Source organism: Prinia subflava, assembly GCF_021018805.1.
Source record: "Prinia subflava isolate CZ2003 ecotype Zambia chromosome W unlocalized genomic scaffold, Cam_Psub_1.2 scaffold_37_NEW, whole genome shotgun sequence".
Classification (NCBI taxonomy): domain Eukaryota; kingdom Metazoa; phylum Chordata; class Aves; order Passeriformes; family Cisticolidae; genus Prinia; species Prinia subflava.
The window spans coordinates 2,406,313-2,428,949 of record NW_026960612.1 but is presented as its reverse complement, the minus strand read 5'-3'; the positions used below and the strand labels follow the sequence as shown (position 1 = coordinate 2,428,949).

The 22,637-nt window shown below is 42.5% G+C and overlaps 1 protein-coding gene across 1 annotated transcript in view; it reads right to left on the bottom strand.

Moving 5' to 3' along the window:
• The window catches only part of LOC134565181 (leucine-rich repeat, immunoglobulin-like domain and transmembrane domain-containing protein 3), a 36,784-nt gene extending 18,840 nt beyond the window's left edge, over positions 1-17,944 (bottom strand). The window contains 2 exon segments of the mRNA XM_063424643.1: positions 16,954-17,094; positions 17,801-17,944. Of these exon segments, the coding sequence (XP_063280713.1) occupies positions 16,954-17,024 (71 nt within the window). The 5' untranslated portion in view covers positions 17,025-17,094; positions 17,801-17,944.
• Positions 17,945-22,637: the final 4,693 nt, after the last annotated feature.

Sequence of the window (22,637 nt, the reverse complement as noted above, 5' to 3'; positions counted from 1 at the left end):
CAAGAGGAGATAAGGGAGGTGAGGGAGGAGATGAGGAGGAACAGTTCCCATGTGGCACCGGTGCGAGTCACAGGCCCCAGAGTCAGAACCCAACATCCCTCAGCTAGAGAGAGAGGGTACATCCCACGAGCTGACCTGTGGTCCTTCCTGCGTGACCATGGGGAAGACATGGGAAGGTGGGATGGGAAACCCACTTCTGCCCTAGCAGCACAGGTGTGTGAGCTCAAAGAGAGAAACACTAACCGAGGGGGTTCCACTAGAATGAAGGTAGCCTCAGCCTCCCATGACCAGGCTGTCAGGTATTACAGAAATGAGGATGCTCTGTCAGACCCCCTTGAAGGAACCTCTACTATGTATGCACAGGAAGAGAGTAGTAACCGGTGCTAGAGGGGCCCTGCCTCTAGCCAGGAAGAGGCACGGGAAAACAGAGTCTTTTGGACTGTGTGGGTTCTATGGCCTGGCACATCAGAGCCACAGAAATATAAAGCTTTGGTTGACACCGGTTCTCAGTGTACCCTAATGCCATCAGAACATGAGGGAACAGAACCTATTTCCATTGCCAGTGTGACGGGGGGATCACAAGAATTGACTCAGTTAGAAGCCAAGGTGAGCCTGACCGGGAAGGAGTGGCAGAAACATCCGGTTATGACTGGCCCAGAGGCTCCGTGTATTCTGGGCATGGACTATCTCAGGAATGGCTATTACAAAGACCCTAAGGGGTTCAGATGGGCTTTTGGAATAGCTGCTGTGGAGGCAGAGGGCATTAAGAAATTGAACACCTTGCCTGGATTATCAGAGAACCCATCTGCAGTAGGACTCCTGAAGGTAGAAGAGCAACGAGTACCTGTTGCCACCTCAACAGTGCATCGCCGGCAGTATCGGACGAATCGAGATGCTGTGATCCCCATCCACAAGATGATCCGAGAGCTGGAGAGCCAAGGGGTGGTCAGCAAAACCCACTCACCCTTCAACAGCCCCATTTGGCCTGTGCGCAAGTCTGACGGAGAATGGAGACTAACTGTGGACTATCGTGGCTTGAATGAAGTGACTCCACCGCTGAGTGCCGCTGTGCCAGACATGCTGGAACTCCAGTACGAGCTGGAGTCCAAGGCAGCGAAGTGGTACGCCACAATCGACATCGCTAATGCGTTTTTCTCCATTCCTCTGGCTGCAGAATGCAGGCCTCAGTTTGCTTTCACCTGGAGGGGCGTGCAGTACACCTGGAACCGACTGCCCCAGGGGTGGAAGCACAGTCCCACCATCTGCCATGGACTGATCCAGGCTGCACTGGAAAAGGGTGAAGCTCCAGAACACCTACAGTACATTGATGACATCATTGTGTGGGGGAACACAGCAAGGGAAGTATTCCATAAAGGAGAGAAGATCATCCAGATTCTCCTGGAAGCTGGTTTTACCATCAAAAACAGCAAAGTCAAGGGACCTGCTAAGGAGATCCAGTTCCTGGGAGTAAAGTGGGAAGATGGGCGGCATCAGATTCCCATTGAGGTCATCAATAAGAGCACTGCGATGTCTCCACCCACCAGCAAGAAGGAAACGCAAGCTTTCCTAGGCACCATAGGCTTTTGGAGAATGCACATTCCTGAGTACAGCCAGATTGTGAGCCCTCTCTACCGGGTTACCCGCAAGAAGAACGATTTCCACTGGGGCCCTGAACAGCAACAAGCCTTTGCCCAGATCAAGCAGGAGATCGCTCATGCAGTAGCCCTTGGCCCAGTCAGGACAGGACCAGAAGTGAAGAACGTGCTCTACTCTGCAGCCGGGAACCATGGCCTGTCCTGGAGCCTTTGGCAGAAGGTGCCTGGTGAGACTCGGGGTCGACCACTGGGATTCTGGAGTCGGAGCTACAGAGGGTCTGAAGCCAACTACACCCCAACAGAGAGAGAAATCTTGGCTGCCTATGAAGGAGTCCAGGCTGCCTCAGAAGTGATTGGCACAGAAGCCCAACTCCTCCTGGCACCCCGACTACCAGTGTTGGGGTGGATGTTCAAAGGAAAGGTTCCCTCTACCCACCATGCCACCGATGCCACATGGAGCAAATGGACTGCCCTCATCACTCAGCGTGCCCGTATCGGAAACCCAAATCGCCCTGGGATTTTGGAGATAATCACAAACTGGCCAGAAAGTGAAAACTTTGATCTCACAGATGAAGAGGAACAAGAGCAAGTGACACGTGCCGAAGAAGCTCCGCCGTATAATCAGCTGCCAGCAGAAGAAACATGCTACGCTCTTTTCACTGACGGTTCCTGTCGCATTGTAGGGATGAACCGCAAGTGGAAAGCAGCCGTATGGAGCCCCACACGACAGGTTGCACAAGCCACTGAAGGAGAAGGTGGATCAAGTCAACTTGCAGAACTCAAGGCTGTTCAGTTGGCCCTGGACATTGCTGAAAGAGAGAAGTGGCCAAAGCTCTACCTCTACACTGATTCATGGATGGTAGCCAATGCTCTGTGGGGTTGGCTGGAAAGGTGGAAAAAGGCCAACTGGCAGCGTGGGGGGAAACCAATCTGGGCTGCTGATGAGTGGAAAGACACTGCTGCTCGGGTAGTCAAGATACCTGTAAGAGTCCGCCATGTAGATGCCCACGTCCCCAAGAGTCGGGCTAATGAGGAGCACCGAAACAACGAGCAAGTAGATCAAGCCGCCAAGATAGAAGTGTCAAAGATAGACCTAGATTGGCAACATAAGGGAGAGTTGTTCCTAGCTCGATGGGCCCACGACGCCTCAGGTCATCAGGGCAGAGATGCCACCTATAAGTGGGCACGAGACCGAGGGGTGGATCTAACCATGGACAGCATTTCTCAGGTTATCCATGACTGCGAGACGTGTGCTGCAATCAAGCAGGCTAAGCAAGTGAAGCCCCTCTGGTATGGCGGGCGGTGGTCCAAATACAGGTATGGGGAAGCCTGGCAGATTGACTACATCACCCTTCCCCAAACCCGCCAAGGCAAGCGCTACGTGCTGACCATGGTGGAAGCCACCACTGGATGGCTGGAAACCTACCCTGTGCCTCACGCTACCGCCCGGAACACCATCCTGGGCCTGGAAAAGCAAGTCCTGTGGAGACATGGCACCCCTGAGAGAATCGAGTCAGACAATGGGACCCATTTCAAGAACAGCCTTATAGCAGCCTGGGCTAGGGAACATGGCGTTGAGTGGGTGTACTATATTCCTTATCACGCACCAGCAGCCGGGAAAGTTGAACGGTGCAATGGCCTGCTTAAAACCACCTTGAAGGCATTGGGTGGGGGGACTTTCAAGAACTGGGAGATTAATTTAGCAAAGGCCACATGGTTAGTGAACACTCGAGGTTCCACCAACCGAGCAGGCCCTGCCCAATCTGAGCCCCTGAGAACAACAGATGGAGATAAGGTTCCAGTAGTACACGAGAGGTATGCTGGGAAAAACTGTTTGGATTAATTCTGCCTCCAGCAAAGACAATCCCATCCGTGGGGTTGTCTTCGCTCAGGGACCAGGATGCACCTGGTGGGTGATGCAAAGGGATGGAGAGACCCGATGCATACCTCAAGGAGACCTTGTTTTAGGATGAACTACCCACATCATGTGTCTGTACCCATATCTGTATGTATAGATGTATATAATTTAGGTCATGCATGTGTGTATATATATATATATATATTGTTTTTAAAGATTTAAATTCAATGTAATAGGTTGGTATGGGAAAAAATTCGGGGTGGATGATGTTGGGGGTTAGATTTGGTTTTTTTTTCTTCTCACAGAATTTCTTCCCATAAGTTTCCAAGAAGCCTTAATGACTACTTAGTCAGAACAAAAAGGGGTACTTGAGGGATATGGCAGCACGAGGCTACACCTATTGTTTCTGAGTCCCTGGGAGTGTCCCTCAGAGGGGAGAGAGGATGAGCTTTGGGAAAGGCAAAAAGACAGATCTGGGGAAGGGGGAGGCACTCTTGCTCTCAGCGCCGAGGAGGACGGTCAGGCTGCCCTCTGCCTCTGTCTCATACTGGGAAATCTATAGTCATCTGCTCCTGTACCCGGGAATCCTGAGCTCGTTTTCTCCAGCCTCCCCCCACCGCCGCTGCTTCTTCAGAGCTTTAAAGTTCCCCTGCTACTCTGTAGCCCTGCACTGCCCAGTCCTGCCGGAACACCCCTGCTGCTCCAGCTGCCAGCGCAGAGCTCCTCATCTCTTCCACCAGCCCGGGACTTTTCCTTCCTTCCAGTTCGGCCTCTCGGAGTCCTGCAGGGGCACCGAGATCAAACTGCTCTGGGCTTTTGTAAAAGAAAGCCCTCAAGGTTCTTGATTCTGTTTATTATTGATGCTGTAGTTGTTGTTTGTTTGTCGTTTTGTCCTATATACTAGTAAAGAACTGCTATTCCTACCCCCATACCTCTGCCTGAAAGCTCCTTTAATTTTCCTTTTAATTGGAATAATTTGGAGGGAGGGGATTTGAATTCTCCATCTCTAGGGAGGTCCTGCCCCTTCCTAGCAGATATCTGTCTTTCAAACCAAGACACATTAACACAGGTTTTAGCTCTTTAAAGAAAAATTCAGTTAAAAAAAATCATAGACAAGCACAAACAATTTGGGCTTATTTCAAGAATCAAACTCAGCACATTCAGAGTGATTTGGTATACAGACAAACATTCATAAAACCCAGTATCCTACAATGTTTTGTGACAACAGCAGTTTCCAAGACAATCAGTTGTTAAGGTTACACACATCTTCCCTCAGTTTCTGCAGTCTCAGTGCAATGAGTCTGCACTACTGCTAATTAACTGAACTACAAATTTATATTTCAGACCCCTACCCAGCACGGCAAGATACAATCCGCAGTAATAGCTGAAGGGACCACTTCGACAAGGAGCCAATTCAAACAATCAGTGAGCAGGACAACGTAATGAAGGATAACCTTTAAGCAACATTTGTACCTAATACAAATTAAAAGAAAAACTTAAGACCTCACCCATAATCCTGGGGGAGTATTTTAACAAGACAGGAAAAACAAGGCACACTAAATAGAAGAAAATGATATTACAAATAGCAGAACTTATTCCTTCACCACTTATAGAATATAACTTTGTTGAGGGTCTGATCTCTTTTAGCTTTTATCATAGGAAGTGGATAAAACAACAGGGTTAATTCATCTGTAACAGGCATCAAAATACTTGAAAACTTTTCAGGGCTACGAGTCACCCTGAAACTCAGGCCCTATTAGCTTACTCAACCTTTTCCAATACAGATACAGGCACTATTATCTGTCACAAAGAGCTTCTACAAAATTAACCTATTCTCCATTTATTTTAGATCCAAACCGGTCAGTTTTAATTTACTTTTTCCTTCAAAAAAATAATCAAATTAATATATGTAATTTAATTATGCCTTCAGTGTACTATTTAAATATTTACCTACAAAAATACAGTATTTAACTATTCAAAGAGCTGAAACCCAAGCAACCAGTTTTCTTTCTATTGTATCTACCAAACACAAATGTCTTCTCACACATCAGTTGTTTTTGAAGAGCATATTTTTCTTTTTTTTTTCTTCCCTGCATGTAATGCTAACAACATTCAGAAAAACGCAAAACTTCCTGAGGGATACTATAGAAATAAATCCAAAGCAAAAACACTCAGAAAGAAATAAGTCTACACAATTATTCACCCCTAAGAAATACAAGCACTAGAACAATTCTAAGACTTGTACCCTCCAAACCCAGGGATAGACAAAAAGACACCATACTAAAGGAATCAACTATCCCTTCTAAGAAATCAGCTATATATAAAAAACCCTTCCCTGTTTCTTTCAAGCAAACACACACAAAAATAAAGATTACAGAGAATCAGAAAAAAATCATAGCCAGTTCAATTAAGAAGCAATTTTAACTCGGACTCTACTGGTCACACGCTTCAAAAAACTCAATCAACAGAAAAAAAAAACCTCCTTGCAACACGTTGCCTGCCTCCACACACGCTGTATTATTATTTCATATTTAAACCAACAATCCAACCCAAAAGTGTAGCAATCATTTCAAACATCAATGAGCTACATCGGTCACAATCCTAGCATGCACACAAAAACCCTCACATGCAATAAACAAGCAACTGCAATGCCTACTGTTCTGGGCATCCAAAAACAGCTACCCCTATATCCTTTTATACGTGAAATACAAATAGCTTTTTCCACTGTCCACAACTACAAAGCAAACTTTCATACGTCTCCCTAAGGCAATCTCGCTGAGCCTCGGCAGCCTAGCTCCAACCAGCAGAAAACACACCAGTTTCTAAAGCTCGCCTAAGAAAACCTCATGGGAACAGAGAGTCTATACCTACATTCTCCCGCACAAGCATATGGGCGTGACTTTTTGGTGTCTTACTTCTGACAACGGTTAATAGAGAGGAGGGAGGGTAAACTGCCTAAAAAGCAATCTGCACCCCTTTCACCATATTGGACAAAAACTACACAAATTCAGGTGATTAAAGGGAGAGAGAAAAAAAGCATCCTGGCCTTTTCCAAAGTGTTATTCATCAACTCCATGTGTTTAGCTTCTACCACTATTTACACAATTCTAAACAAGAAAAAGACTCTTCAAAACTTTTCTCTTTACTTTACTTCACTTTATTAACTCTATTCTATTGCTAAGCACACCTTTGTTACAGTTTTTAAAACTTTTGTCAATTTCGGCTCCAGGCTGCCGTCCTGTCGTCGCAAAAAACTTGCCGCTTTTTTTTTTTTCTTGTCTCCCGGCAACTGGGAACTGCACTCGCCTCATCGCCTGCTGGGGTTTAGTTTTTACTGAAAGAAAAAACCAAGAACTCTGCCGATTTCAGCAAAACAAACAACTCTAGGGAGCCTTCAAAATGTATTCAGCCGGAAGTAAAAGATCCACCACCATCAAAGAAAAGAGTAAACGAAATTCCTTTTTAATTCCTTTTCCTATCTTTTTCTTTGTAATTTAGCATCGGTGGCCGGGGGTTTGAAGTCAGGACTAGGAGCGGGGACTGAGTTCTCTCTCGAGAATCTCCTTTGAGCGAGAGTCAGGCAGCCGCAGGTCACGTGTTCCTGCATGGGTCTCGGATGACGAAGCTGATGCTATCACCGAGAAGGCTGCAGAGGGGGCGGGGGTTGGGACAGACTTCACCCTGACCACCAAGCTGCGAGAGAGGCTTTTCCCATAGCATTTTTCTCCTGTTAGAACACGGTCACACATCCCCTCCTGACTGAATGCCTCCGCTTCTCCACCCCCCCCCCCCCCTCCTTTCCTCCCCCTCGCACCGGGGATGTGAGCACCGGCTTTGGTTCGGAGCGCATGCGCTGGCTCGAACCGGGGAAGAGCGGGGTTTCGGGGTGGCGAAAAGCAATGGGGCAGGGGTCTCGGTTAGTGAGACCCCATTCTCCGCCAGCGGTGCCGCGGCTGTAGCGGGATGAACCCGGGTACGCTGCGGACGAGGGTAGGGAGCGGGCTCCAGGATCAGGGCAGGGGCCGGCGCTGGCGGGGGTTTGCAGGGAGGAGGAAGGCAGTCCGGGGGCTCCCATTCATTCCTTTTTCCCAGCTCCCCTACCGGATACACCCTAAACTGAGATCTATCCCACAACGGCGCACATTCTAACTCATCTATCTCCCTTTTCCTCTTGTTCCTGGCATATTTACACAAAGCCTGACATATCCAGGACTCAAACGTGCCGAACTTCGGCCAGACCACATATTTCTCTATCTCCTTCCAGGACATTCGTTCCAATATTCCAACATCCATCCCAAGGGGCTTCCCCTTGGGACTCAGGGACCACCTCTGCCGAGTCTTCCCACAAATCATCCTCCTGATCTCTACTGAGATACGATCCCATACTCCCCGTGGCACAGAAGTTATGAGATACTAAAAATTAAATCCCGAGTTTCCGAACTCGGTGCCGTTAACTTAATGATCCAACGGATGACCGTTCCGTGGATGTTCGGTTAACCACAGGGCTCTGTAACTGCCACCGAAAAAATTAACGGACCCCACTCGGTCGCGGTCAAGAAGGCTTACTAGTCCCCGAACTCGAAAAGGGACGTCCTCTTTCCTTCAGGACCCCTGGTGACTCCCACACCCTGTCGGGTAACACTCACACACGAAATATCACGCGTTTCACACACACTCACACGCACATATACGTTCTCAAGCACTTGGTCACCCCACTCAACCACGCTATACTTACGGTCCTTTTCCTGCGTGGATTCTTCGTGCACGTCGACTTTTACGAGTGAAAAAACACCGCGGTTCCAGGGGAAAACCCCTGCTGAGTTCCCGAGCCCTCCCCAAGCTAGCTTGTCCTAACACCTAATACCTTCGCTGTTGTGGTTTCTGGGTTCGTAAAGCCAGTTCGTTCTTCCCGACTTACCCGCTCTGCCAGGCCGCTTTTTACAGCGGGGCGCCCCCCGGTCAGAAGCAGGGGTCCGTAGAATATTCAAAACTGGCCCCAAGTTGGGCACCAAAATTGTTATAAATGCCAGGACAATTTATTACCAAATTCAATAATTTGGTTTATTAAAAATTCAAATCACAAAATTTGGAATCAAATTACAGAATTTTAAGCAATAAAAAACCCCCCACAAACAGCGACACTTACTTGACAGAGTTTCTCCCAGGAAAAAGAGAGCCAAGGGTGACCCATAGACATAGACCCTAGCCGTCTGTGTCTCTAGCTGGGTACACGAATTTGCCATGTTCGAGGCTTGGTTTTTATACTCTTTATTCTGCCTCTGGCAATATTTCCCCATATTTCCCTTTGTTTCTTGGTTAGCTATTCAAACCCAAATCCATCTCCGGTCGGATTGAAAAGAGCTCCCGTCCCAAGTCCATGTGTTAATGTTCAGTTTCTATGGATCCTTATAGTTGATGAATGTTCGAGATATGGGTGATATTGCTTGATGGTCTGTGAAGGTGGCTCCTGAGGTGTGAGTTGCTGATACCGGCTCATCTCAACAGGTCCCCTCCCAATACTTGAGAAAGCTGCAAAGTCTTTTGATCCCTTCTGAATGGAGAAACCTCCTAAAACATAGACTTTTACCTGATATAAATTTATACAGCTTTATAATTTTCCAATTTACCATAAGAACATGAATTAATCATCTCACGTTTTTCACAAAATCAAGAGATAGTAATGAGGGACTGGTTAGCCTGCAATGCCATGGAAATCTCAGGGGTCAGTAGTTCTTTTTAGTTTAATATCTTTTTCGTGTTTTTACATTTTAAGATTGTTATAAACATGTAGCAAATCCAATCAATAAAAAGAATTTTATTAATAATTTACAAAATAAAAATTTGGAAACAAAATTTGGAAAAAAACCCAAAAAAACCCACAAACAAAATCAGTATTGAGCCCGCGATCGGCACTGGGTGAACCTAGCTCTGGCCTCTATTACACCAGAGCTCCCCTGTTCACAATTTCAGACCCATCAGGGTCAGTTTATATACAGTTTTGGCTTGACAGGGCATTTCTTCATACTTCTTTGTCCTTTTCCCACTCTTTCTCCATATTCATGAAATTCTGTCCTCACTGCCAGACCGTTGATTGGATTTCCGAGAAGAGATGAATACTTGATTCGATTTCAGGGAATCTCATATTGGGATGCACACCCCGGATGATGAAGTCTAGATCTATACTGAGTGATAATTGTCGGTGGTTGTCGAGTCCATCTCTGGAGTGGGCTCATCTCTTCTCGTAGCCACCCTCCTTTCTGTTGTAAATCATGGTCCTTGCCCAAGTTTCAGCAAGGGTGATTTTAATTCTTAATCCTTTTACTTTATTTCCAAGCCCCAGTGACTGCTACTGTATTCCTCCTAAAACGGGGTCGAATTTATACCATCGATACATCATATTACATGAACATGGATGCTTATACATTTATGTTATAAATGCTCAGTCAATTCCAAATTAATAAAATATTTTTTATTAATTAAAGAATTAAAAAAAAGAAAAATTTTGGACAAGCCAGCAATCGGAAGTTTAGTGTCGAGACCCGGGATTGGCACTGGGTGAACCTTAACTATGGCCTCTATCGCACTGTAGTTCCCCCTGTTCACAAATTCAATCCTTTTAGGGGTCCCCTTTTATACGGTTTATTTTGCCTGTGGCCCCATTGTTCTTTGTCCTCTTTTCCTTCATATTCATATGAGTCTGCTGAACGGGGCTTCTGAGGGAAAGATGAATAATAAGTCCGTTTCTCGGAAAGCCTGAATAGGGAGATGAAATTGTGAATGGAGGGGCGTCTTTCCCGATATTGCTGCTAGATCTATATCATTCTTGATGGCTGGGCATTTCACAGTCCTGCTGCCCAGAAGGGCCAATCTGCTCTCAGCCCACCTTCTTTTCTGTTGTTAATTTTGGTGTTTCTCGCGTTTCCAACCAGGGTATTGTTCACCTTGGATTCCCAGCAGTGGCTTTTGTTCATCCTAAAGTGTGTTTGTTACAATCCCAACTTGCTTGCTTCATTTATTTTCTCAAGATATATCTTACATCATATTTTACATACACTATAACATGAATTATTCCATGTTATTTATCACAATTTATATTGCATGAACACGAATTACATCATATATTACAAGTTTATTTTAAATAATGAGGACCCAGTTTGCTGAACTCTCAGCCACAGAAAACCTGCACTGAAACCGTTTGATTATTTTAAATCATCATTTTGCATCATTTTGCAACATTTTAAGACAATTGAGGCCATCTGGGGTCAAGATAGTCTTGAGTTTTCAAGCTTGAAAAATCACAGTTGCTCCTGAAATATTTTTACAGATATTTCCCCAAAGGAAACTTATTTCGCCCATGGTTCTGTTTGTTCACCATCCCTTCCAAGGGTATCAAGGTATATTGTATCCCACAAATTTTACCTCTTCTGTCTTAACTGGTGAGGAGACAGGTGAAAATGTCATGCTCAGTGTTTGAGGGACATCAATTAGCACACCATTAGCACTGCAGCCAGACAAGCATGACTACGGTGTGAAACTGCTGGTGTCTCCTGCGGGGTTTCAGGACTCCTCAGTTTCTCACTGTAAAAGGGGAATCAAAGCCTTGTTTAGAATTCTATCAGCTTTTCATTCTCTGTAGGGAGCTTTCTTTAGCACTGGTGAGCATCAGCCTGAGATGCCGCTGACTAGAAGTGCTATGAATCATCTCATTTTTTTCTTAGAAAAGTAGTTATTCACAGACTCTTGATGAGTTCTTTCTAGAGGGGGAACCTCCATCATCCTAATCCCTTGAATAATTTACAGTGGGTTCCAACTGATCATTTCTGGTTTAGTCATCACCAGTCCTTTCATTAGAAGAAATTAAATTCCCTTTTGTTATGAACAAGCTTCCCGGATGGGAGGGGCCGGGCTGCCCCTGTCCTGGACCCCGTGGAGGACGGTCGCCCAGTCCCCCCAGGGAAAGCTCGGAGCACGCATTGGCATGTTAAAAGAGCTCTGGGAGTGCAGACCCCCCTCCTCCCAATTTGTGCTTTCACCCAGCCTTTTGGAAGAATGGGGGTTTCTCCTGGTTGTAACCCCCACACCCTAGCAAGTTTGAAGACAGAGGGAAGCTGCCCCGAAGGGAAAGGCAGCATTCTTCTACCTCATTAAAATGTGAAAAGGAGCGGCTCCAGCCTTGATGGCCCAGCCATTGTTTGCTGTAACTACCTCAGCCGGGATACCTCTGCTTTGGGATACCTCTGCTTCGACCAGGACCAATGCATATGCATTTTTATATGCAAATAAAACTGCCCCTGTGAATCCTGGGAGAGTTTTTTTGGAGAAACTGCACCCCAAGACAAGAAGCTAGATGCGTCAGAGGAGAATTAGATAGTGCCCTAGCCGAGCAAGAAGTAGATGCATCCCCTGGCCTGGTTTGAAGATTCACCATAACCTGTGAGGAGCTTAGATACAATGGGAACTGGCTAGCTGAATTGACTTAGGCAGAGAATGGGAAACTCTTGAAACTGTTCCCGGAGGGCAAAGAGCTGACTGCCACTGCTCTGCCTTCTGATGGTTGACCAGAGAGAACTGCCAGCTGTTTCTATGGGAACAAGGACTCAGCATCCACTGGGACAGCACCTGCTCCTTCAGGTGGCTGCAGCAGCGTGGAAAACTCCGATCGGACTCTGCAATCCTGCTGATGACTTTAATAATGAGCTGATCACTTTAATAAAGAGCTGAATATTAATAAAGGCATATGCCCTGTTCTTTTCGCCTTTTGCCATGCTACTGGAATTTGGAGGAAGAAAATGAGTGGTCACACTGAAACCCTGATGAAAAGGCAACCAAAAAAATTAAAAAATTCCTGTTTACCTGACTGGGCCTCAGCATACCTACTGCTGGTAGGCCAAACCACTGACATAATCAAATATGCAGGCAGAGTATTTCCCTGGGCAATTATGAACCTACAGTCAATTCCACACTAACTTCATTTTCATCTTGCTGCACAGCTTGTTCAGATGGGGAGTTTCACTGTGTCAACAAGAAGTGCATTTCCCTGAAAAAAACCTGTTATGGGATCAGTGACTGTGGAGACCTGAGTGATGAACTGTGCTGTAGAGGTAACAATTTCATTTTGTCAGGTGTTTCAGCAGAAATCCACCCACAAAGAATTTTTACAGTGATGTAACAGCTAAATTTTTTTCATTAAGTCACTACATTATACAAATCAGACCATAATTTATACACAGGCAAGTGCAAAAAAGCAGGTATTGCAGTACCGTACTGCAGTGGTAACAGAAATCCACATTTTTCAAGTCTTATAACTTCAAGTTTTTAAAGTGAAGAAAGCCAAGTATTCATTTTGTTTACATGCACAGAGCCTGCTTTTGTAATCTCTATGAACAGCCAGGTCCTCTGTAATATGCATATACATTTGGTTTACATTTTAAAAAGCTCTCTGACAGTGTGAGGCTGCTGAACCAAATGAACCTGTGATTTACATTTCTAATTCTCCTGTGTTACAGAGTGCAGAGACAACAGTTTCCACTGCCGGTCAAATATCTGTATTCCAAATAAGAATGTCTGCAACAAAGAGACTGCCTCACAGGAGAGGATGAAGCTGGAGTTCTCTGTGCAGGTTTTCTTCTGAAAGATGTTTTTGTTTCTTTCATTCAGCTCAATTTTAACTAGAGACTACACAATGCATATTAGCATTTTATTTATTATGCAAGAATCAGTCTTCCCAATGTTATGTTACGCATAGTAGGAAGAAATGGTCATAGAATTTTCTTTCCTTTCTTTCTGGAAAGGCATGACAAGAAAACTAAAGGAAGGAAGGAACAGATGATGTTTTGGGAATCTTAAGGCAGATTATGTCTTTTGTTTATGTGGCCAGCTATCAAACTGGTATCCCCCAAGAAAGCATAGAGAAGGCGAGCAGGAATACCTTCCTCACAAATGAGGAATTCCACTAGTTTGTCAATATAATAATTCTTCTGTGCTGTTCCCCTCTCTGTTGAAAAGATTGTTTTGTTAGAAAATTAGGATGTTTTCCTTGCTCTCAAAATAGACAAAGTCTAAGGCCAAAAATGTAAAAACTATTGGTACATGGTAATTAGTACAGGTAAACAGAACTCTAAATGCAAACATTACTGTCAGTGACAGGAGAACAGACACAATGTGTCTGAAAGCCCCTATTTAGGGACTGAATTCAATGGGCACTTTGTTTTAGTAAAAGCTGACAAACCAGATTCAGCAAGCATTTAATTTACCTCTCGTGTTGAATATCCCCCCCTTACCCTATTAAAGAAGGCACTAAACTTAAGTTGGGCACTATTAACACAGCACCAAACAGCATTGTTGCAGCCATGAGGCCTGAGAGGCCTCTCTGGCGGTCAGTTATGTAAGATAAAGAAATGCCTAGTTATGGTGACTGGACCAAGTAACCCCACTTCTGCCTTTGGACCCTTTCTTATCTCCCTGTAAGACAATAGGTCACTTTTTACCTCGACTCATACCATTGGACCATTTCTCAAAACCTTGATACCCTATATAATGCCCCACTTCTGCCCAGTTCAGCAGAAGAGCTGTCACCAAAACCCTTCGCAGAGGATGCCAATAAAGACTCATCTGTGGAACCTCATACAGCGCTTCTCCTCTCTCTCCCTGCATCTGCTGAAGGCACTTAGCAAGCTAATGAGCTGAAATCACTAAGACCTGAACCTGAAAAGAGCTGAAATCACAGAGCTGAGCTTGCTAAGTATTGCCTGTGCCTGGGAGCTTTGCCCGAGGTACTTGGACAGGAGGTACTTAGCGGTACCCCTCTATCCAGAAATACCTACGGCAGCCGTGATCGGACTGATCCTGAAACTCCAGGCAGGATAAACAGCATAATCTAAATTGGGGGAGAAAAACAAAATAAAAACCTATTACTTAATGCTGCTTTGGGTTTTAGAAAGTTTCTAAAGGTGGATGGGGCAGGAGGAGAAATTTTGGTTGTTTCTGGTGGAGGAGAATGGGACATCTCCCCAGAGATCACAAACAAAAAAAGGGCAATTTCTCAGGGTTTCCTGGCAGAAGGCCTCCCTAGGATTGGAGAGTGAGTAGATGTTGTATAGTTATGAACAAACATCTGCTGGCTGTTGGTCATTTGTGGGCTGAGGCAGCCAAACAGTGCCTAGCAGGAAAGGAAACAGCAGGCACCAGGCTGGAGTGTTGTTCTCTGTGTGAACAGTATGCCCTTATGCATTTAAAATGTGTTCCATGATCTTGGCACACAAACATATATTCAAGTAAATGTTTGCCGATAATTTTAATATTTTGTTATTCTACTACAGGCAAAGAAGAAGGTGCTTAAAAGGACAGTATGGATGAAGGTAAGTGTAATTAGCCCTCCAGAATCAATAGAATACCCTCTTATTAGTGACTTTCTAGCTACCAGCCAGCTGCTCAGATCTAGAACACTCAGATATTCTGACTTTGTGATTTACTAATATACACTCTGTGACTTACTGTTTGTCTCACTTTTCACTGATTTCAAGAAGGCCATAATAATTCATCCTAGCTGAGGACCTACATCTGCATGTTTTGGCAACTGGTAAACTCTCACCTGAAGTAAACTCTCAGCAAATCTAAGGGAACATCCTTAAAATTATCTGCCTGAATGCAAGCAGCATTGGAAAATGGAGAGAAGTAATGTGATGCTAAGACACAAGCAATTTTCAAAACAAAAACAGATGCCAAAATTTTTGGTCGTTGTTTTCCTGCTATTTCAGCTACTGGCATATTCACAGCACTCAAATTTTAGTGAAAATGTATATCTGAATTCTGAAATACATTTTTCCTTTTTGTTGAAGAAAGAAAAATTATAAAGACACTTCTTCCTCAAGTGCACTGCAGTGTTAGGAATCACACACTAACTCAACGGAAAAGAATCATAGGTGGAGAGATTGCAGGAAAGGTAAAAAATAACTTTACCAGATATGAGTTCATTCAGCATTGATTTAAATGGGCATTATTTGCCTTCTGTTATAGAAGTAACAAAATCAGCTACAATGCTTATGTTATGTTTTGCAGCAGTAGTGGCATTGCACTGAATGAAAGTAAAGAGAAGCACAGTTTATAAAGTAAAATAAGGAGTTACAAAATTAAGCATTGAAGTACAAGTAGACACTGAAAATTACTCAGAAAAACAATCCTACAGCCAAAAACAACAATTTTGGCAAAATAGAATTAAAATTTGCATCTTTGAAACAGAATACAGAAAAAATGTATTCAAACCAGGTCAGATCCTCCATCTGTTTTTCTGACTACAAGGAATTTCATGACTGAAAGCTGGAGGGAAGGACACATTGCACAGTCAGAAGATTGGATAAAATTACTGAATTTTCATATATATCTCCTTTATATCTGATGGAGCCCAATTTACAACTTCTGGATAGCAGACCTTTTATTAAAATCAGACATAGTCAAGGAGATTAGGTGATACCAAGAGATGTCTTTCCCCTTATTCACTAAAAGTTGTACAATTGTAATGATTTCTCATTATTTGTGTTTGTTGATTGAATAGGGTGAATTTCCTTGGCAAGTGGCAATTAAAGACACCAGCAATGAAGGTTCAGCAGTGTACTGTGGAGGGGTTTATATTGGTGGCTGTTGGGTTCTGACTGCTGCTCACTGTGTCAGGTAAAAACAAATAATTTTGAAATTATTTTCTTTCTGCAAGGCAGAAAGATTAATTTGGATATTACTGCCCTTCTCAGCTACCGGTTTGTTAATGTCTATTTGTCTGTTGAATAGAATAGTTTGAAACACTGACTCGCCCACATTAATGATGAGGAAGATTCAGAGAAAATAGAGGGTTTTGACAGTGAATAGAAAGATAAAAAGTAACTATGAGTTTGAAGAGATATGGCATACTTAAGTCAGATAGCAGCAGGCAGGAAAGGTTCATTGTAACCACTCTGCTTGAAGTTAAATACAAATCACTTCTCCATCTCTACCTTGTGGAAGTCCAGGATCTGTTCCCAGAGAATGTCCCAGGGGTCATATATTCCCCAGAACAAGCCAAGAGCAGACACGTAAGATTTGCCAGTCCCATCCACATCTGCTCAGTCTTTCATCAGAGCAGCATAAATACCTGTTTTCTCTTTGTCACAACACTAAACAGCCTGGCTTTAACATAATTTTCTGTATTAGTTGCAGTACTCAGCATGTGTCATCTGCCTTGAATTTGTTACATTTCAGAAAAACCTGGGCATTTAGTCCAGAAAGAAAATATATGTATCTAATGTGGATTTTTATTCTACAAAAACTTTGATAAAATGCAACAGTTTACAGATTTAAACCAGTTGAAATGCAAGACTTGTGTTTATTTTGCTGTTTCTTTCCAGGGCAAATTGAGTCCATCTCTACCTTGTCTGGGTTGGAATGTTGAACTCAATAGTGTATGACAAAGAGACAAATACTTTCAAACTAAACTAAGTGATAATTCATGAAAATTACAATGCATCAACTTACGAAAATGACATTGCTCTGCTGGAGCTGAAAGGTTCTGGGCGTGGAGAATGCTCCCTGGAAGACACCAGCATACCTGCCTGTGTCCCCTGGTCAGAGTATATGTTGAAGACTGGTGACAGATGCAAGGTTTCTGGATGGGGACTAGAGAAAGGTATTTGCTTTAGTGTTTGCTTCAGGAATGTAGTATTTGTATAACTCATTTTCTAATTGTGATGACCTTTCATTTTGAAAAGGCTGAAAAACAGTTGTGCACAAAGCACTCAAAAGAGGCTGAGTACAGAAAATGTAGGCTGTGGTTTGACATTCAGGTATCACTGTTGGGTTCTTTTCTGTACTGCTTCCTCTGCTGTTTCAGTCCACTTTGTGGATTGGTACAGAGGACACACCTGGATGAAAACTACCCTGAAAGTAAGAATTTTTCCTTTTGTCCATCTAATAATTCTGTCAGCTGTGGAGACCTGTTAACAACATGTAAAAGATGTTGTTTGGTAGCTCACAGGGTCCCATAGTCACAGCCTGTCGTCTGTCCCCTTCCCAACAGGATCTGAGCTGCAGCCAGCAGTCATAAAATTTGGCACATCCTTTCTCTGCCATGTTTGGGTTCAGCTCAGAGAAGCTTTCACAGAGACAGGATAAGCCAAATATAATCATGCTTTCAAAGACTTGGGAAGCATTTGTTTCGTATCAGTGTTACAGCCTGGCATTGGAGCTACCACGCACTGGTTGTGTGGTTTCTCCTCTCCATACTCAGTAGCATTCACCCAGCAATTGCAAAGATGGAAATTGCTAGCAAACAGACAGAGAACAAAACCGAGCATCTCTTTAGACTTGTGAATACATAGCTCACCTGTATCTTTAGTAACTGCTCCATAAAGGTAGTGCAGAGTTGGGAAAAAGGTAATAAGGATGAATCACAGCCACATCTCCAGTTGACAAAAAACAACGTACTCATTTCCAAGTGCCTGGAAACCTCAATACGGAAAACACAGGAAAAAAACTCTGAGGAATACAAGGAAATAGAAAGGGTGAAAATGTCACAAAATGAAAGTACTATAGTTTACACTGCAATTAAACCACTCTGCTTTTATTTTGAAATATATGGCAAATGTACTGTAATTCATATGGAGTAAATATTAGTGACAGTTTAAGGTTTCTGGTTTATAATACTGAAGATAATATCCTGTAAATAAGTAAATAACTAACTTTCAAATTATTATATTAAACGTGTCTAATGTGTACTTGCCATTTTAAATTTTGATTTTTTTTCTAGGTTACACAAAACAATTTATCATCAAGTGGGGAAATGTTAATTTATTTCACAATTGTTCTGAATTATATCCAGGACAATTTTTTAAAAAAATGGCATGTGCAGGTAAGCATCAATTTTCTTACTATAATTTCTCTATCATCATGCTCTCAGTTTAGGCCAGACATACATGGCTGGGAATCTTCTAGACTTAAGAAAGACAATAAATGAACTACCACAATATCACTGTTGGCTAAATGCCAGCCACTAGAGCCTATGGCATCCACCATTATATACCTATTTGTAAGCAGAATTCAAAGGATAGCATGACGAGTTTGTATGATTATTTGGGCAATTTTTTGCATGTAATTTGAGTTATGTTTTCTAAATAGACAAGCACTTTACAGCCTACTGAACCTCCTACTTTTACTTTATTTGATTCTGATTCAGCAACATACTTAAGCAAATGCCTGTCCTACAACACACAGCCCTGTTGACTAGAATATAACTATTCATCTGCTTAGACAGTTGCCTCTACCACGCTGCAAGCCAGGAAAATACAATTAACTTTTCAAACTTAGATTAGTCTGTCCAGGAAACTGGTTGTTATTCCTAGTAATAAAATGAAGATTTTGAATACACATTTTTGCTTCTCAAGTGACAAAAAGTGTTGCAAATACATGACTAAAAGAGCAGTGAGTATTCAACTTACAGGGCAGATGGTTTCAACTGTTTGTTAAATCAAAATGTAAAGGCAATCTTTAAACAAACTACTCAACAAGAAATTTAAAACCAGATATAAAAGTGAAATAATTTGTGATAAATTCAGGATGTCATCTGTAAGATACTGGGTTTATTTAGTGCACCAGTTCTGTAACTTATCTCCCTTTTCTTCAATATATTTCAAGTGATCATACTTTACCATGAGGGGACAATGACAGTACCACATGAGACATATTCATAAAGGGGTTATCTGGGGTTAACATCCCCTCCCTGATGCAAATAAAACTTTTAAAATTAAGGGCTGGTACTCACAGGAGTTAGTAATACAAGCAAGTATTAATTAAACTGATTAAAGGCAATAAAATCTTGTTTCATATACTTAGTAATCCTAACTCTGAAAAGTTCACAACACTCTTTCTCAGTAATGTACAGATTCAAGAAAGAGGTTACATTTTAAAAGCTTGGGGACTCATGCTTTGTACAGGCTCCTTCATACTAGGATAGTCAGCCAAGCAGAAAAATGTAGTAAGAGTGTTAGAAATTATTAAACTTTTACTGAGTATATAGGACAAAAACATAAATCATATTCTAGCTCTGTAGCAGCATTTCTGTTTATATCACATCCACCTTGATTCATTTTTTTTCACGAACACTGTGTTTGCTGACCTGCAAATGAGTAGGTTTGTGAACACTGAAACATAAAGGGCACTGGATCCTGCACACTTGTGCCTCAGGGCTGCTACCTGGTGTTGCTAAAGGTCCTCACTGAGACTGACCGTACAGTGGGGGCACTTAGAGACATCCCATCCCAGGATTCATGTGTTTCCTTCTTGTACCTGCCCACCTGTTTTCATAAATCTGGTAAAGAAAACAATTGTACAGATGAAACTGGACGATGGATTACTGGGTAGAGAGGACACCAAAGGCAGACATGGAAGGGTACACACGTTATGGTATTTTCACTTCCAATGGAATCAGTCTACAAATTTTTATATCTTGTTCCATTTTTTTGGCTACTTTTTATAGTAGTGAACGTGGCTGAATTCTTCTTTATTGCACTGTGTAAAACAAGACTGATGAAAAAGCAAATGAGAATTTGGGCCAGCCACAAGTATAAAGAAAGGCCCTGCACTTGAAATGAGAAGTAACAGACTTGAAGAGGTTCAGAATCTTCTTTACTGGCAACCATTAGGCAAACACCTGTCAGGAAGTGACACAGACCTGGAAAGTCTCCTGAGCTCTGCCTCGTGTGCCAGCTTGTACCTTCACTTACTTTTGCTTTTTATTTCCTCTTCAGGTACTTAGGATGGCTCCACAGACAGTTGTAAAGGTGATTCAGGTGGCCCCCTGGTCTGCTTTGATGCAGAAAACGTGGCCTATGTCTGGGATATTGTGAGCTGGGGTGAGAACTGTGGGGAGGCTGGTCACCCTGGTGTGTACATGCAAGTTGCCAGCTATTATGACTGGATTAGCCACCATGTGACAAGGGGTCTCATTTCATGGTACAATATCTGAAGCTCAAAAAATTAAATGCTTCCTTCATATCACTTATGCAAAAATAGTCATTTTTCACAATCAGCCGTCATGTAACTTAGCAACAATCAGTACAAATCCTCAAGGAATGTATTTTGAAAATTCTTAACACTCTATGAATACCTCATTTTTACAGAGCTTGTGGGAAGAGAATTTTACAGGCACAAGTCCACCGCAAAGGTCCCTAATAAAAGCAGATATTAAAATATTTTCTTCTTATAATCTTGGGTTTTTTCCACTTTTCACATTGCATTTCAGTTGCTGTTGTTTATTTAGCTAAAAGGGATAATGATACTGGAAACAGTGGTTGGAAAATTACTGCACTGGCAATATGTGAACTTCACAGAAATGACAGCAGCCAGCCTGCTTTAAAGAACTTAGGTCATCTCAAGGTCTAAGTCACCAGAAACCCTCAGCAGGCTGCCTGGCTTGGCATTTGATTCCTTAGGCTTATTGCAGAAGTAGACTCCAGACCGTCTGTTAATCAACAGATTGGCTATGACCATGAGATTTGTTGTAATGCAACAATTACTCAAATAATAAATCTGCTTGGTAGTTTTTGCAGCTACAAACTCAGACAATTCATATCTAGTTAATATACATCATCTGATTATCTAGCCTGGGGCAATTTTTGTAGCTCTTAAGTTTTATTAATTCAACAGCAGCTGTTCACAAATAACAAAGGAATTTTAAAACTTAAATCTTCAACTTAAATCAAAAGCATCTTTACATCTTAAGATCTCTGTGTATGTATATATATTTCAGGTATCCAACAAACTCTCAATGCCAAGTAGAGTTTTACTCTATACACTATCACACACTGTATGTGCATATGTATTCTTATACACATACATTTTCTATAGCAATATAAATATATAAAAAGACAATACCTTATACACATAGATTTAATTCTACAAAACCAAGTAGCAGATACAAAGTTAGATTTCTTGCTGTCATAAAGAAAGCAAGAGCTATTCACAAAAAGTATACACAATTTTTTTTGAAGCAGTAGAATTTGATTTGTGGATTGGTACCCTCAACACAAAACTCACATAGCTCCAGCCAGCTGTATGAAAATGGTCAATAGCTTTAAAACATTCTTCACTGTATTCTTATGACAAATACTTTTAATATCTTGTTAGGGGTTAGATTTGGTTTTTTTTCTTCTCACAGATTTTTTTTTCATAAGTTTCCAAGAGGCCTTGATGACTACTTAGTTAGAACAAAAAGGAGTACTTGAGGGACATGGCAGCACAAAGCTACACATTGTTTTTGAGTCTCTAGGAGTGTCTCTCAAAGGAGAGAGATGATGAGCTTTGAGAAAAGCAAAAAGATCTAGAGGAAGAGAACTCACTCTTGCTCTCAGCGCCGAAGAAGATGGTCGAGCTGCCCCCCGCTACAGGAAGAGTTCACGGCTCTCACTCTGCCTCTGTCTCGTCTTGAGAAATTTATCGTCATCTGCTCCTGTACTTAAGAATCTTGAGCTCACTTTTTCTAGCCTTCTTCCCACTGCTGCTGCTTCTTCAGAGCTTTGAAGTTCCCCTGCTACTCTGTAGCCCTGCACTGCCTAGCCTTGCCAAGACACTCTTGCTGCTCTAGCTACTAGCGCAGAGCTCATCTTATCTACTGGCCTAAGACTTTCTACTCTTCTAGCTCAGCCTCTCAGAGTCTTACAAGAGCACCGAGATCAAACTGCCTCGGGATTTCTGTGAAAGCCCTCAAAGTTCTTAGTTTTGTTTATTATTAATGCTGTAGTTGTTGTTTGTTTATTGTTTTGTCATATATACTAGTAAAGAACTGTTATTTCTATCTCTATACTTCTGTCTAAAAGCTCTTTTAATTTTTTTAAAAATTAGAATAGTTTAGAAAGAAAAGATTTGAATTCTCCACCTCTAGAAAAGTCCTAACCCCTTCCTAGCAAATCTGTCTTTCAAACCAAGACATATCTGTTTTACTTTATTCCTCTAAATTCATTATCCTGCTGAATAAATGGCATATGTTCAGACAACACAGTTGTTATGGTGCTATTTCTTCTATAATTCACCACAGCCAGACAACAATTTTTACATTTTCATTGCCTTTTTTCATCTTCCAGACTTGTAAAAACCCCATATCAGCATGACTTCGTCATGTAAAGACACCATCAGTCACCAAAATAATTAAACGAAGGGTATTAATTCCT